The sequence below is a fragment of the Ochotona princeps genome, chromosome 10 (assembly GCF_030435755.1).
Source record: "Ochotona princeps isolate mOchPri1 chromosome 10, mOchPri1.hap1, whole genome shotgun sequence".
In the NCBI taxonomy this organism is placed as follows: Eukaryota; Metazoa; Chordata; class Mammalia; order Lagomorpha; family Ochotonidae; genus Ochotona; species Ochotona princeps.
In genome coordinates, this window is record NC_080841.1 from 42,026,977 (window position 1) to 42,045,474 (window position 18,498).

The window sequence follows — 18,498 nt, forward strand, 5'->3', positions numbered from 1 at the left end:
CATCTATGCACATAGATTTATTTGGTATCTAAATGCAGTTGACATAGAAATTCACATATCCAACTGAGATCTCTTATCTGAGCCCTACACCTGTATACCTAATTTTCTATTGAATGTCTTCTTTTGTGTGTCGCAAATGCTCAATTCCAAATGGCCAAGTTGCAGAACTCCTCATCCTGTTCCCAGTATAACCATCCAGATGGCGATAATATGACCCTTCTTTCCCACTCTCTTTGCCTTCTTCAATTTTATTTTTTTGCATAGTTCTGCCTTTCTCTATAAGTATTACCTCAACCCTATTTCTCCCTTGGATGAACCTATAGGTTAGTCTTATAACTGACCTATATTTATTTACTGGGACATACTATTCATTCTCTATACTATAGTCAGAATGAGTTCTTCCCTTTGCAAAGCTAAATGTATTACCCAAGACCCTTGATTAAAACCATCAGTGACTTTTTCTTAAGACATAAACATGACTTCTTAAATGATCCATAATAGAGAAGCCATAAAATTTTTCAGTCCTAGTATGCTAGGACTGTCCTAAACAAATATAGCTCACATGAGCACACAAAAGGCATGGGGTGATTTGCTTCTTAGTTCTGTCTTCACCCTCATCTCTTAACTCCCTTCTCAGGTTTTATGCTCAGCCACACAAAACTTCTTTCTGTTGAGCAACTCAATACCCCTCCCCTCCCCACCGTAGCCTTAGTCATCCTGATCTGTTCCGCTAGGGCTACTTTTCCATTCTTGAAACATGTATCTTGGGCCCAGCATGGAAGCCTACTGGCTAAAGTTCTCATCTTGCATGCGCCAGGATCCCATACAGGTGCCAGTTCATATCCTGGATGTTCCACTTCCCTTTCAGCTTCTTGCCCTGGGTAAGCAGTCAAGGACGGCCCAAAGCTTTGGGACTTTGCACACATGTGAAAGACCCAGAAGAGGTTCCTGGCTCCTGGCTTCAGATCAGCTCAGCTCTGGCCATTGCGGCCATTAGAGGAGTGAACCAGTGAATGGAAAAATTTTCTGTCCCTCCTTATCTCTGTAAATCTACTTTTCCAATAAAAATAAATAAGTCATATATGTATCTTGGTAACCACTGCTCAGTATCATGCATTCACCTATGTTATATATAACAAGAGTTTCTTAAGCTTCAACATTGAGCAGGATTCATGCACTGCAGTTTCAAAAGCTGAAGCACATTTGACTTGTTTTCAGGGTTGATAATTATGAGTAAAACTACATCAGACATGGATTGGTATGCAAATGACTTTTCAATGTTCTTGGATACATTCTTGGGAGTGGCCCTGCCATTTTTCAAATGGTTGTACCATTTTTACATCCTCTTATCAGTGACTTGAAGTTCTATTTTTGCATCCTGCCATGACTTAGTGATGTTGCTTGTTGTTTGTTGGTTTAATTTCACCCATTATAATTGGGTGGATGATGACAGGCTGAAGGAAGGATGCAGTATAGAAGATGGAATGAGGAATGGGCTAGCTTCACAGAGGAAGACCAGAGGTGTCTGTGAGCAGGGAGCAGAATTGGAGTTGCATGGTGCATTTCCCGTGACCTAGATAGGCCGGGGCTTTGCTCCCTCTTTCTTTAGGATTTCTCAAGATGAAGGACAGAAGTTTTATTGAGAGATGATGGGGTGCATTTGGTCTGTGGCCTTGTGGGTAGAGGAAACATTGGCAAGGACTATGAGAAAAACTTACCTTTAGGGGAGCTTTGTTAGTGGAAAAATTTTCTTGGTGGAGAAAATTCTTGCTCTGGAAAACCAGAGAGGCATAGAATTGCCAGGAAAAACCGAAATTAAAATAATTTTAATTCTATGTTTGATTATTGTGTGGGAGAATTAGTACAGATCTGACTGAAAAATGTCTATTCTTTGCACACAAGAATCAGGACACAATGGGGGAATACAGATAGGCAAAGATACCCAATTGCACATGCATGAGGCAGCATACCTATTCATCCCAGAGAAACACAATTAGATTATTAATATCTTAGCAGGGAACTTATAATAGTTTAAAACTGAATTGAAATTAGTGTATTTATAGCCTAATTATGACTAATGGGTGAAAAACAGTACTCTAATAAAGTGTCAGTGTGCTTAATCTTCTATGAATACAAAGCCTGCTTGACCTGCCATTATATTCATGTTCTGTGATGAATCAGCATACATCCTGAGACACTAATGAAAGCTTATTTTCAGTCTTTGGCACTGTTATAGGAAAGCCCTGAATGAGAGAACCTGCCTTAGCTTAAGTGTTCAATTTTTAGATAAAACAAAATAATTTAAATCACTAAATGTAGAGACTCAACTCAGGGCATCTTCCAAGAGCATGTGGGCCACACATTTGACGATTTAAGACGAGAAAACAATGATAACCACTCAGAAGGACTGTGTGTTTTATCTGGCATCAATAGTTGTCCCACGCCACAAAGCCCACAAGTCAGAGGTGCCTGCCCCAATCCCTCTCCCTGTTGTACCAACAGAGTTCAGTAAAGAATAAACCTGCCTTTCTAGGTATTTTCACATTTCAAAGTCTGATTTTAAATGATTCATTGATATGCAATTCAAATACCGAAAATGAGCACAGCACAACTCTTCCTAGAGAAAACTTCTGGCACGAAGGAGAGAGTGAGGTTGGCAAGAACAAAAGCAGTAAAAATTTGCATACTGAATGAGGAAGGAAGAGATAAAATGGCCATAAATGAAACAGGTTAGGAAAGAAAAAGTAAAACAAATTGCTAGCAGTTAAATCCTTACAACTTCATGTTGGCTGAAGTTTCTAAAGGCTTTGGGATGCTGTAACAGTTTTCCTTGAAGGACAGCAAAACGCTGATTTTTTTTTCTTAAAATGAATGCCGACATTTACAGTCTGTGTTCGGTATTTACCACACAAGCAAAAATGTCTTGATTCACAGATTTCAATACTGAACAAGAACCTAATCAATGCTACATAATGGAGAAATGCATTTCCAAACCTAATCACAATGCTTTATCAATCTCCTTACAGTTTTATGGTACACTATTTACCACAATGTGTATTGTCTCTACAGTGATTAAGGAGTAGTAAATTCCCCTTTATGGCATCTATCAACATGACAAAATAAATAGTTTAAACAGAGGGAAATAAGAGATCTTACCTGGATCCCTTTCAATTTGAACCGCCAATCTTGTGTTGGAATTATCCATGCGTCTTGTGCTAGAACAGGTCACAAAATGATAAAAGGTCATGATTAGATCCCTCATTGGGAGGAAGCCGCGTTACAGAACCAACTGTGTGAGTGGGAAATGCAGAGGTGTTGAAGTGTACACATTTCAGGTGATGGCTCCAGGGGACAGGACTGCAGGAAGAGACGTCTCGTGACAGCAAAGGGAGAGGTCAGTGCAGCAGGAAGCACATGGAAGGGATAGATGAGTAATTCCTTGATCTGGGAAGAACACCCTCAAAGTCTTCACGAATTTTGATCACCAGATCCATAAACAAAGATATGAACTCCCATTGGAATGCCACTAACTTGGAGAATTCAAACACTCACAGATTTTTTTTTTTTTCCAAATTGGTTCCAGTCACCACTGGCTTTCAAGACTTCAGTTCTCTGTTATAGATCTTTCCTGGGTCAAACCATATAAATATAGCTCTTCTAAACTTCGAAGCAGAGAGCTAGTCTGAAGTCACAGTAAAGTAACTACCAGAACTATCTATAACATGCTCTAGGATGACCCATGACCTCCAAGCTTTTATAAATTAGCCATTCTGTGACAACCCCTTGCATCACACAACCAGTCAGTAAGGGACACTCACCCAGATTTCTGAGTGGCAACTGATCAGTCTTTCCAGCCAACTCCTGAGCAGATGATGTCAAGCCAGGTATACCTCAAAGGCTTCACCAGCTCCTGAACTTCACATATCCCAGAAACCCTTTAAAAATGCAGCATAGGGCTCTGCTCAGAGGCTGTGCCCATCAGCCTTGCCTTTTTATGCCAGTTATTGACAAGTGGTCTCCTCAAGCTTTGAAAGATGAAATATGAAATTGACATGAATGGTAATTAATGATTTACAGCAATTTCTTAGGGTTTCTGATGTATTAAGGAAGAGTTTTCTCAAAATATTGTTGAGCATAGGGCTTTTAAATTTTTTAAAAAGATTTATTTATTTCTGTTGGAAAGTCAGATATACAGAGAGGAAGATCTTCCCCAAGATTCACTGATTCACTCCCCAAGTGGCCACAACAGCCGGAGCTGAGCTGATCCGAAATCAGGAGCCTGGAGACTCTTCCAGGTCTCCATGCAGGTACAAATTCCCAAGACATTGGGCCAGCCTCAACTGCTTACCCAGGCCACAAGCAGGGAGCTAGATGGGTAGTGGGGTGCAGGCCCCGGTCTCCCAAGGATTAACTCCACAGCTTAGCTTGTTTCTCAGAGAGTAACAGGATTGGCAATTTTGGCCTGATACATCTAGCCACTGGCTTAACCGCAAGTTCCTGCTTCCTATTTGTCAAGTTATCTGCCAAGGGATTGGATAAACACAGGGAGGAACTCAAGGAATTTAGGGTGGAGACTAGAGGATTGGATAAACACTGGGAGGAACTCAAGGGATTTAGGGTGGCCACTACTGGGAGGAACTCGAAGGATTTAGGTTGGCAACTTGAGGACTGGATAAACACTGGGAGGAACTCAAGGGATTTAGGGTGGCCACTACTGGGAGGAACTCGAAGGATTTAGGTTGGCAACTTGAGGACTGGATAAACACTGGGAGGAGCTAGGGAGAGTATAATAGAAAGCCTGGAGTTTCAATAAAGATCAACCTATCATCGATCGGCATTCGGTGTACTGCGTGTTATCTTGTGTTGTCTCTCTGCGTTGTCTTTTTTGTAACCCTAGTCCCTCCGCTCAGCTCGGGGTACGTGGCGACGCGGGCATTGCCAACATCTGGAGGTCCCACCGAGAAGGGCGTTGCCAACAGTGGGGTCGCCAAGATTAGAATCAGTGCACATATGGGATTCTGGGGTGTTGAAAGCAAGGACTTTTGACACTAGGCTATTGCATTGGGCTCCAAACACAGGGTTTTTGTGCAGATTTTTTTAAAAAAAGATTTATTTTATTTTTACTGGAAAAGCAAATTTATAAAGAGGAGAGACAAAGATCTTTCATCTGTTGGTTCACTCCCCAAGTGGCCACCATGGGCAGAGTTAAGCTAATCTGAAGCCAGGAGCCAGGAACCAGGAGCTTCCTCTGGGTCTCCCACACGGATGCAGGGTCGCAAGGCTTTGGGCCACCCTGTACTGCTTTCCCAGACCACAAGCAGGGAGTTGCATGGAAAGAGGAGCAGCCGGGACACAAACCAGTGTCCATATAGGATCCTGGCACATGCAAAGCAAGTCACTGAGCCATTATGCTGGGCCCTGTTAAGCAGATTTAAATACAATGTGGGTCTTCTAACATTTGTGAGAAAATTGTTCTGCCACATGCCTGTCTTTTGCTTTACCTAGTACCCTATTGTTTGTTTTCTCTGCTCTAACCATACTGACCTTAAGAGGGTATTTCAAAAAGTTTATGGAAAATAAAATTTAAAAATGGTTTTCTACTGTTACAAAAATTTTTGAAGTCCACGCACACAAGCAGCCATCGAGAAGTTCATGAAAATGTATATTAGGGGAAAAGACACATGGATTTCAATGTGTTTATCATCAAAAATAAAAATCTTTAATTTTTTAAAAAAAAACATTTATTTGGGAGGCAGAGGGACAGTGATACAGAAACAAATCTAGTTATATACACACATATACATATGTATACACATATATAGAGAGAAATCCCATCTACTCAATCAGTCCCCAGATGCCCACAACAGGTGGAACTGGACCAACTGAAGCCAGGAACCAATCCAAGCCTTCCATATGGGTACTCAGTTACACCACTGCTGCCTCTCAAGGTCGGCGTTAGCACGAAGCTTGAATCAGGAGGCAGCAGTAGGAAAAGAACACAGGCACACTGAAAAAAGGGAGTGTTTTAACTGACACTATAACTACTAAATGTCTAAACTAATGCTTTATTTCCACTTTCCACTAACTTACTCAAGTATTCTCATAATTTTCCATATCTTCAGTATGCCCAAGCTTCCTAGCTCTGTCATCCCTTCCCTCCTTGGCATCCACTGTAACTGTTGTTGCCCTACTTGGATTATTTGCCTTCCATTCCCATGTATGTTTCCTTGTGACTCCTCTCATCCAAGGCTCAGCTACAGGGCCAGTTTCTTAGGAAAGTGCCCCTGACCCGTGACCATGGTGAGATCAACGGGCCATGGGTCCTATTCTTCAACATAGCACTCCTCTCCTCTGGAGCACCTGACATGGTCATTGACAGCCATGACAGTCAGTAACTCACATTGGTAGAGAACTCACTCAATGCAAGAATCTGTTCTGAGTACTTCCCATGTTTTAACTAGTGACACCCTCACAGATTCCCTCTGGTGTAGATTCTGTGTGGATCCACACTCTCACAGACAATGTCGCTGAAGCATAGAGAGATTATAAACTCCAGCATCACAGTTAGACCAGGTGGTAGAATCAGGCCTAGAAAACAAGCAGATTAGCCCTGTCACGCACACTCCTTTATGGGACTACCTAATTATAGCTGCCTCCTACTCTAGGTCCTAAGTATGATGAAAGTAAGTTTTTTGCTCAGATGACACACAGTGGTCACTCAACAACTGAATGAAGAAACATGAGGCCGCTTCTGAAGCTTTCACTCTCGTAATATCTGCTGAGAGTAAACTAGCTAACACCTGATGTTGCATATTCTGTTTTGTTTAAATCTGATCATTGACATTACAAATGGATTGGCAAGCAGGAAAATGCTATCATCTCTAAATGGGTATGAACAGCAGCATTGAATTGTACAAGTGTAGTTTCAAAGGTTCATGAAAAAATTAACAGAATGTAATTAACATAGGAATTAAAAGATACTTTTTAATTGAACTATTTCATTTATATTAAGTATATAGTATAAATTTTATGTTCATATTGCCCATGTTTATTTATATATTAAATATAATTTATTTTTAATGAATTGATAATTTATTTAACATAGGAAGTTAAAAATAGATTTCAGCACAAAAATTTTAAATCCATGCATAGCTTTTTATGTAGTATGGCGTCTCATGAACTAGACTTCTCATGTTACTGTTTCAGCCTTCCTTCCAAATCTTCTCATAGCAGGTTGAAAATAGCAGTCCAGTATTGCAGGAAATAAAACAAACAACATTCTTTTTGATGAAGGCTGAAATTCCCATGTCTGCATGGTAAGTCCCTAAGTGGAATTTTAATTTCACCTTAAGACCTAGGACAAATGGAATTTTCCACAGCAGAATAAACAATTTTCAAAGTGGGACTGAGCCAAAAGAAAATAATTTGCCAAACTCCTTAGGGAACTAAAACACCTTCTAAAACTATGTTCAATGGAAAGCTATCTTTTCAAAAGGTTACAGCCTTTATCTGAAAGCACAGTGTTAACTTCTGATGGGAATAACTAAGTTGAGCCACCCTGGGTACCCTGGGGCTTCTGGCTCTCCACTAACGAAGAAAGTGAACTATCAGCCATACTGGATAATTTGAGCTTTTCTCCAGTGCTTTCCTCCTGTAAATTTGTTGCTTACCACTCAGAGGTGCTAATTAGCTCAGTAATTGGATTTCTGCCTTAACCATCTTATTGCATGAGCATCAATTCTGCGGCTCAAAGACAAAGCAGGTTTATGGCTCACTCCCCAACCTCAGTGGGATCTTGTAAGGCAGGAATGCATAGAGTCTGCATCTGCACTGGTGCTCCTCTTAGCACGGTGCATTGCTGAGTGACACTGCCCTGAGGGCCACAGGCCAAAAATCACAATCAGCCTCTGCAGAGAGGGTGACTGACTACAAAGCAAGCTCCCCTTAAGCTGGTATGAAAACAGATGGCAGAGTTAACTTCCTCCCTTCAAACTTGACCCTCCTGGCACAATCTGTCTCCTTATCTTAAGCACTTCCTATTTCAGATGGTTTCACATGACCGATTTAGATAGTTTTACAGAAATTTTCTGTAATAATACTGCTTCAATTTTCCTTTGGGCAGTAACAGGAATTTTTTTTTGCGATAGAACTACTACTTTGTGATGGATAAACATTGCTGGCTGGAGAAGTTTGGTGGGTGTCTGTTTACATGGCAAACTTGAAATGGAATTAATAATGGGCTAGATTTTTATTCACAGGCAAGGCAACTTTCAAGAACTCTGAACTATGAGAAGGCAGACTGACTTCAGATAGGAGGATACTGTCTCCATTTATTTATCTTTTATTTGAGAAGGAGGAAATGGAAGAATGGGAGGGAGAGGAAAAGAGAGACAGAGCAAGGAGCACTCCTTTTAGTTCATTTGACATAGACTCTTTTAGTATATGTGCTGCCGAAGCGAGCACTTGACATAGACTCTTGATGGCTGGGTCTGGGCTAGAATAGTAGCTAGAAAACAAATCTTGCACAAAGATAACAGGAATTCGGTTACTTGAATTAGCACTTCTGGCTTCCAGGGTGTGCATTCGCAGGAAGCTGAAATCAGGAGTTGGAAACAGGCATCAAACACAGGGGCTCCAACACAGGACAGAGTTCCCTTAATCACTAGTCCAATAAACCTGCTCTACCTCCTTTTAAGATGGCAATGTACAGAGGTATGTTCAAGCCTAAGTTTCACTGAGACAACCTTGTGCCTTGGAATGCCCTGGTGTAAAAGACATTTCCTGAAGACACACTGCTTGTATGGTTATAAGGAGAACATTACTTCAGGTCAAATCCCTTGGGTGAACTCCAACCTAACCAGGCTTAGGTTCTGACTTTACTGGTCCTTCAAGACCACATCCCTCAGCTGCATTAGCTTCTTTCCTCTTCTGGCTGGCAGAGGCTTATGAGGGGAAAATGCCTCATTTGGATGTTTGTCTTTGCCTGGATTTTGTTCTGAATTCCTCAATATCATTAAAGTTTTTTTTTCCTTAATTCATTTGTCTTCATTTTTGATATTTTATTGTTCAAGACATAACCAATTAATTTTTTTTATTCATTAATTACATTGTATTATGTGACACAGTTTCATAAAGTTTTAAGAAATCAACAACTTTTATCCCCCCAGGTTTGAGGTGTTTGTCTTTGCCTGGATTTTGTTCTGAATTCTTAAATATCGTTAAGATTTTGAGAAATCAACTACTTTAAGTTTTCAAGAAAAAATTTTTAATATGTATATTTTGTCCAGTTCTCTTCAGCTGTTCTTAGTAGGGAAAGTTGGTCATAAATATTTGTCATTGTTTGAGATTTAACTACTGTTGCAGTTCCTAGAGATGTATAATGGGGGAGGAAGAGGTGGGTTCTTTTTAATTGCCATATATACATTTTTTTGTTAGAAAGTCAGATATACAGATAGGAGGAGAGACAGAGAGAAAGATCTTCTATCTGTTGATTCACTACTAAGCAGCCGCAACGGCCGGAGCTGAGCCAATCCAAAGCCAGGAGCCAAGAGCCTCTTCTGGATCTCCCACACACGTGCAGGGTCCCAAGTCTTTGGGCGATCCTCGACTGCTTTCCCAGGCCATGAACAGGGAGTTGGATGGGAAGCGGGCCAATGGGATTAGAACCAGTGCCCACATGGGCTCCCGGCGCATGCAAGGCGAGAACTTCAGCTGCTAGGCTACATCGCTGGGCCCTTAATTGCCATATTTTTAATCAGTGCTTTTCAATATTTCCATATTCCATTGGCTCCTGCAAAGGTGTATTCAACTTGCTGTATAAGTGCGCTTGTGTATATTTGTAGATGAATACATGGATGTATGTTCTGTAACATGCACTAGAGGTGCATTAGTGATTATACTATTAGCTTTTCCATATCCTTATCCTTTGATCCTAAACTAGCAAAAGTGAATTATATTTAACACCACTACTATGTTTATGATTTTTATCAATTTTTTCTTTGTGAAATTTCCTATGTCGTTTAATGCATTGATATCTACGGATTAGATCATAATTGTGAATTTTAGCGTTTAGCATTAACAGAATGTTCTTCATTCCAATGGCTGTGGCCCACATTAGTCTTGCTTTAATATTAAACAACAATCACAACTTTCAGTTTGCCTGCATTTGCTTGATACTTTCACTCATTTCTCTACTGTTTGCTTTCCCAGATCATTGTGTTTAAGATGTGACTTTTTATTTGGTGCCATATTGATTTATTCAATCATTTTGTCCTCAAATTTTCTCACTTCGTTGCTTCTTTGATTTTTTAAACACTTCACATTCTGGCTTGTTTATAACATTTTATAGGCTCAAAATCCTTTAAAAATTTTTTTTTTGATTTTTTAAAATTTTTATTGGAAAGTCAGATATACAGAGAGGAGGAGGGACAGAGAGGAAGATCTTCAGAAGACCTTTGGTCCGCTGATTCACTCCCTAAGCAACCGCAATGGCCAGAGCCAATCTGAAGCCAGGGGCCATGAGCCTCTTCCAGGTCTCCCATGCGGGTGCAAGGTTCCAAGGCTTTTGGCCATCCTCGGCTGCTTTCCCAGGCCACGAGCAGGGAGCTGGATGGGAAGCGGGACTGCTGGGATTAGAGCGAGCACCCATATGGGATCCTTGTGCGTGTAAGGTGAGGATTTTAGCCACTAGGCTAATGCGCTGGGCCATAGTCTCAAAAATCTTAAGAAAATACTATGAACACTTTGTGCCGACAAACTTGAACATCTAAATAAACTAGGTAACTTCCTATAAAAGTATGTTATACTCCAGATAAAAACAGGAGATAAGTGGGAAAAACTGTAGCTATTAAACAAAGAAATCAGTAATGAAGTAAATACCCAGAAGTAGAGCAGTCGGGATCTAAACTGGCACCCATATGGGATGCCTTTGCCACAGGTGGAAAACTAACCTTCTCTGTGCCAGCCCCAAAATCTTTCTATGATGTCTTTTAACTTCTCTGGAATTTTTCCCATGTGGATGTATTTCTCTGGGAAATTTTCTTAGATTGCTTTTCTTACATTGCTGACTTGAACAAGCTATTTTTCTGATCTGCTATTTTATACATTTAAACAATTATATGTATTTGTCTTACAAGCTGCTTGCTCCAGGTTGTCATTTCTTTCTTACATCCTGTCCTTGTGTTATTTCTTCTGGTATGATTCTTCATTCTAAATATCTGTGCAGTATATTTGTCTATGCATCTTTAGTTTGGAAGGGTATCCACCTGTTACTCATTTTGTTTGCTGGTTCTTGCTCATGACGAATGTCTTTCTCTTGTGTTTAGATACCACCCAATTTCATGTTACTCAAACATGTCCATATTTTGATAGAAAATTACTTGTCATAATAAGAAACAGGAAGATTTTAAAAGAATGAAGAAGAAAACTAGTGCTATTCACAAGATCATAAAAATTATAGAACTATTTGGCAAAAATGTTACACTAGTGATTACCAAAATTCTTCAATTAGCAAATAAGATCACTGAAAATAATGGAAAAAGTCTTACCAAGATAAGTAAAAGTCTTAGCAAAGACAGAAATAAAATATTTTATTAGTACAAAACACAATCTCCAAAATAAATACTTCAATGGAAGACCTTACCAGCAGTATGAAGGGGAGAGAGGACATTATCATTCACTGAAACAGTACAACAGAGGGTGTCCACAAACTGGACAAAACAGAGAAAACAGATTCATGGCAGCCATTTAGGGAATGAACCAGCACGTGCAAGATCCATCTTTCCCTTTCCCTGTCTATTTCTTTAACTCTGCCTTTCAAAGACAAAAATAAATAAACCTTGAACAATAAAAATAAAAGGGGATAGTAAGGAAACATGAAGGGAAGGGAAGACTTCTACACCTCAGTAAAATTACAACACAAATAGATTCTGATAAACAGTAAGTAGAGAAGTCACTAAAGAACACACTAAAAAGCATACTGCTTGACAAATAAAAATACAATTTAAAAAACACTCATAAAGTTATGGAAAAAAGAGAGGAAGGCTGCTAAAATCAGTTTGCTGCTGTGTTTTAAAGAGTTTTGCATCTATATTAATAAAAGGATTTGGTGTGCAGTTTTCTTTTCTTGTAATGACTTGCTGCAGTGTAAAAAAAAGTTTTTCACTGTTTTCTCCACTAACTCATTGCTTCCTGTGCTAATCTTTTCAGTAAGCAATGTTTCCAAAGCATTATATCCCAAATACATTTTTCTTCCTTCCTTCTCTGGCCACACTGCAAAATTATTTTCTGAAGAATAGATCTTCCTGCTCTGCTGCTTTTTGAACCTCATATTCACTGTAAAACTAACAGCAATCAACAGCACCCATAGTGCAGATTCAATGTTTTACTACCTTCGCCTTCCACAAAGTTTTAGGACAAGATATTGATAAAATGGAATTTTTGGTACAAATTCCAATAGAATCCTCATCTCCATCTGCAACCTTACAAGCATGGCCATTGTGCCCACATTCTGGTCAGCATTCTGGCCTTCAAAGCCCTCCCAAAATTACCCACAATACCCCACTTATGCATTCTAGGCTTTCTCTAATCTGCTCTTCAACATTGTTTCTGGTAAATCAGTTCCAAAGACTCCACCACATCTCCAAGTATAGTTAATAGTTATGGTCCCACACCTTCATCTCAATTTCCTGTATTAGTGAGTTTTTCATACTACAACGTATCACCTCATACAGGCTAATTATGAAGGCAAAGAAGTTTGTATTTACTCATGGTTTCAGAGAGTCACTGTCCAAGACTGGGCAGCCCCACATGTCTGGCATCTGATGAATGAGGTGGCCGGTGGAACCTCATATCATACAGAGGAAGGATCATGTGATAAACCAGACAGAATAACTGGGTTGAATTAGCTTTTACAACCAATCCTCTTGAAGAATCATCTTTTCAGGGAACACTCCCATTTACCTAAGGATCTTGCACTAGGTTTACCTCCTATTCAGCATAACTGGGTTAAGTTTCAATCCTCAGTGTCACCAATTCATGACCTTGGAGATTAAATAACTACATGAGGTTGGAATTTACATGCTATTTAAACTATAGCAATCCAAACAGAAAACCCAGATGTCCTTCAATGGATGAGTCACTAAAAATACATACATCCTGTCTACGGCCATACCACCCTGAACGTGCCAGATTTCGTCTGATCTCGGAAAAATACATACATCCACGCCAAGCAGCTACTCAGCAAACATAATAAAAACAATCTATTGATACAAAAAAAAACAACAACCTGGGTGAGTTATCACTAAATAAGGCTGAGTGAAATGGACAACTCCAAGAGGTTATTTACTTTATGATTCTATGCATATAACACAATGACAAAATTATAGATATGCAGAACAGATTACTAGCTGTCAGTAGGCAGGGAGTGGGAACAACAAAGAATTCTGCGTCTGTAAAGGAGGAAAGAGGAGAACCCTTGTAGTGACTGAAAATTCCCTATTTCAAATGTTCTTTCATCAACTTCAAGGACTAAGGTGGGAGAGTCTTGCAAGAGGCAAAGATACCCCTTACTCAAAGCAGTCAACTGTTAATAATGCAGAAAACCATCTAGGTTGTGAGAGTGCTGCAAGATGTTACCATTGGTGAAAACTGGTAGAGGCACATGGGATGGGGTTTCTTTGTATTATTTCTGCCAACTGCATATGAATATAGAATTAGCTAAAAAACCCCATCTAATAGATCAAATTTAGAAGATACAAACAACCACGTGTAATTTATATCTTGCATCCTCACTTGTTTGCCCCTCAAATTACAAGTGCTTGCCTATTTCGGTCAGAAGCATCCACAGTACTCAACATTTTAAAGGCAGGATATGAAGTTCAACTACTCAGCGGAAAGTCATAAATATTTAGAGTGTGAAAAGTGGTTCTTCTGCTTCTGTAAATGCAACTAATAAAAACGGCTATTAGAAAAACCCCAACCTTCATGTGTTTGAGCTGAGAGCCAAGTGGGGACATGAATAAATAAAGCAGCAAAGGGTCAAATCTGGCTCACGAGAATGAAATTCTCAGGGTGATGCCACATTCTCCTTCAGGTTTAAACAGCCTGATCTAAAGCTATGACTTCTGGGTGTTATAGACCTCTTATATGTTAAAAAAAAAAAGGGCCAGTGTCATCTATTTGAGTATTTTCTTTGGCCATGTAAGTGTGACTTCTCAAGGGGATGAAAGCCAACTCTTCTTTTATTCTTTTTTAATCCATTAGTTACGTGTGATATACAGAGTTTGGATTGAGAGCAACCAGGCTCTTGAGACGTAATTCCCACATGGATAAAAGCTCAATAATCTTTCGTAATGGTGCTGCTATAATTTGTGCAGAGACACACTCGGCCCTGCTGAGTAAACTGCTCACTCAGTTTCACAGCCACTTGTCTCACGAGAAATAACCATTTGGGAAGACACATCCTCTGGATGTGCTGTGTCGCCAAGGGATATGGTATTTAATAAAATCACAACAATGTTTCTAGCTGAGATAAACTTAACTTCTCCCTGCCTATTTCCTTATTTCAAAAAGCTTAACAAGGAACTGTGCCCACATCATACCCTCAAATGTGTTATAAAACTAAGTCTATGGGGTGGTGTGGTGACATACAGTGCTGGCATCCCATGTGAGCACTGGTTCAGGTGCAGGCTACTCCACTTCTGATCCAGCTCCCTTATTATGACCTGGGAAGGCAGCAGAGGATGGCCCAAATCCTTGACACCTTGCACCCATGTGGAGGACCCAGAGGGAACCTAGTGACTCCTGGCTTCAGATTGACTCAGCTCTGGCTATTGCAGCCATTTGGGGCAGTGAACCAGTGAATTGAAGACCTCTTTCTTTGTCTCTTTCTCTTGTAAAAATATGCCTGTCAAACAAAAAAAACCTTAAAACAAAAAATGAAATTCAAAGTACACTCCATACTCTACAATCTTTAGTACTTCAACCCATCATTCAACCTATGATTAAAATTGCAAATGAAGAAATTTATTTTACGTAAGTTTGAGATTTCATATTTACACATTTTATGAGGTTGTACCCTACAAAACAGTTTGGCCTGGAAAAATCATACAATTATACTCAGAGGTCCCCAGATTAAGACCGCAGCTTCAAGTAATCAGACCTGATTTGTAAGCATGATTTACAGAGGGATACAAAAGACAGAATCATTTCATTTTTCTGATCTTTGGTTTTCTCAGTGGATCAAACCCTGTGTATCACATAGCACTTTTCGTAGGAAATTGAAAACCAGAGCCATAGCTCTAACTGCCACTTGCAAAAGTAAGCAAATCAATGTCTTTCATCTTAGGCCAGTTACCCAAGGAAACCAAGAGTGGCAGACTGCAAAATAGTCAGTATACCTGGGAATAGACAACAGGAACAATGTGGGTTTTTTTTTTTTTTTTTTTGAGATACTGAAATATGTCTTGCTGAATTTTGGCTCCTGGAGCACAGGGTCAGCAGCTCCTAGAAAATTAGTTCTTTTGTTTCTCACAGTCATGTTTCACCCTGCCCAGTTTGTCCCCCAGCAAAGTTCTTCTACAGTGATGAAAAGCACCCTCAGAAAGCTGCCCTAGCAGCCTCTCACTTCTCAAGGAAAACTTTAACTAGACAATGAGTGTTTGATCATTTCGAAGGTTCTTACAATTAGGCTTTTTTGTTTTTAAGTCCAGCTTTCTACCTGAACAGTTTTCTCTTAAGATCCACTAACAGCATTTTCACCTCTCTTCCTTCAAACGTTAACATAACTTCCTCTTATGCTTTGAAATAAGCCAGTCCCAAGAAGGCAAACATCATGTTCTCTATGATCTGCAACAACTAATACACAGAGCACAAAAAGCATAAACCTGATAAGGGAGATTAACACACTGGGAATTATCTGCTCTTTGTAGCACGTGCCTTTACTCTTGGGCAATAGTAGAATTTCCATTTTCACTTTTAATCATACTTTTATGTTACATTACTTTATTTTCTTCCTATTTTTCTACTTCTCATCTCTTGATACATCTATGTATCAAAAAGCTAAGCTTGTAACTATGAAATGAATGGGTATGCTATTGTAATACTTGGGAATAAATAATAAGAGGGGGATATGGAGATGGGGAGTGAGATTCCCCTATGCTTTTTAATCTGTATAGTGAAAAATAAGAAATCTACGCATTTTACATAAACTAAAAATAAACAAAGAAAAAAGTATATCTCCCTTGCAAAGTCTTCTCTCATTACAGGATCATAATCCTCAACTATGTAACTTCTGAATAACAATTTTTTAAAACCATACTAAGCCATTATGAAACAGAAAAGCAATATAATACATTAAACCATTCCTGTATTTATCAGGTAAACTTTCCTTTGAATTTGTAATTACTGTTAAAGTACTGGTCATTTTCCATTTAAAAAATCATGGAGAGTTTGTAGAATTGGATTTCAGAGAATGCCAAACACAGCACTGTGTACACAAAAAAATGCATTAAGCCCAGTGGAGAGGGGTTGATAACACAACATTTTCAAAGGGAGAAGAAAAATAATATTGTCTTCCTATAGTCCACTAATGAGTTCAGACTACAATGTACCGAGACACACTGAAGCCAGGCTTGGAAATACACTCTGCTTAGGAAGATTAAAAAAAGCCCCATCTGGTACTGAAAGCCTATGGAACAATGTTAACACAGAGCCCAGGGGCAGTTTCCCTGTACTCACAGTGGTTACCTATAAAATGAAGAGAATGGAAAACCACCACAGGTGGCCAGAATCATTCACTTTGGGTATTAACCAATCTCAAGGAAGGTGTTTTAATTTGAATCATTCAGAGTTCTTGGCCCATAAATATTAGTTTTCCTTTTATGTACTCTTTTTATTTCAGTACCTGTCAAGAGACCCAAATATGTTTGAGCACCACAACCTTCTCCACAGATTATTGGAATCTCTTTTGTGGTTTATCCAACAAAGAAACTGTATGATTGAAATACTTCAGCTAGTTTTGGCCAGTGCTCATGAATCTTATGTTAATTTCCAGCTCCTTCTTGGGTTTGAAATTTACAAGTGAGGATACCTCCTGCCTTCTGTCCTCTCCACAGAAAGCAATCACACACCTTCTTGTCACTCCCGGGGAGCGGATCTGTGTCTCCCTGAGCAGCCTTTGCCAGTTTTGTGCTCAGCTATTGGATCTTTATTGCTGCATCTGTCCTTGCGGCCACATCTGGAGAACTGCACAAACTGCTGATGCTGAAGCAACCCAGTTCACAGACGAGGTAGAAGATAACCCTCCTCTCATATGCCAGCCTTTTCAGGCTTAAGAGTCTTATCTGTTCACTTTGCAAAACTGTCAAGACCTTGAGCATCCCACTCACTCTGTTCAGGTATTTATTGGCTTGTTCCTAGCCCTCCTATCTCAGCCCCTGCTTCACTATTTGCTGCACACATCACCTAATGAGCTCACAGTAGACAGCCCTATTACTTCTATGGGCCAGATGTTCTGCTCTCTGCCTATGCCATGAAAATCTAAAGTTTCTCAATTATTGTACTAAACTTTTGACAAGCCCTCACTGCCCCCATCTTTTTAATAAAATATTTATTTACTTTTTACTTATTTGAAAGGAGAGAGGGAGAGAAATGCTCCAATCTATGAGTTCACTCCCCAAATATTGAACTGGAACTACAGCTCAGGACTCCAGCTGAGTCTCCCACATGGGTTGCAGGGTCCTAATGACCTGAGCTATCACCAGCTGACTCTGAAGGCGCGCAGTAGCAGCAAGATGGAATAGGGAACACAGTCAGGTCTGGAACCCATGCACTCTGATATTGCATGTGAGTGTCCTATGCAGGATTATAATTGTTGCACAAAAAAGCCTACCCTGTCATTCTAATCTTACGCGTGTGGTTTACTGAAAAGAAAAAATACCTACACTTGCTCTGTCAACTCTCCTATTTTTGGGCTTAACTCCGTATTCTGGTTTGCAAAGGTCAATTAAACCGTGTTCCTCCTCAGTAACCAGTCTGGGTCCTCATTCAGGAGTTGTTTATGGTCACAAGAAGGACATTGCCAGGAATGCTGACTAGGGACATCAAAGAGAGAAGCTCTCAACTTCACATTTTCTGTTTTGACGTCTTCAAAATGGAATTCTTTGTTCTCTACCCAACTGGATCTTTTAAGAATGGTTTGTGGTGACGCTCTGCTGGCTCTGCCTACAAACCTGAGAGGGCCTCACTAAGAGGCCGTTGAACTTGAACTGGACAAGTGGGATGCTGGACTCTGTATGGTGTAAACTTTTAATGAGGGAATTTCAACGGAACTTGAGCTGTGGTTATGCATCAAGGTGAAGGAATTCATGATGGGGGAAGGGTTTGGGGTGAAGGGGGGGAATCCCAGTACCTATGAAATTGTGTCATGTAATACAATGTAATTAATGAATAAATGAATATTAAAGAAAAAAAAAAGAAAAAAAAATAAAATCAGTTGCT

General features: G+C 39.7%; 1 protein-coding gene across 1 annotated transcript in view; it reads right to left on the reverse strand.

Moving 5' to 3' along the window:
* Positions 1 to 18,498, reverse strand: part of PCNX2 (pecanex 2) — a 254,759-nt gene that overhangs the window by 52,998 nt on the left and 183,263 nt on the right. The window contains exon 24 of the mRNA XM_058669358.1: positions 3,157 to 3,215. Within this exon, the coding sequence (XP_058525341.1) occupies positions 3,157 to 3,215 (59 nt within the window). The remainder of the gene's footprint in view (positions 1 to 3,156; positions 3,216 to 18,498) is intronic.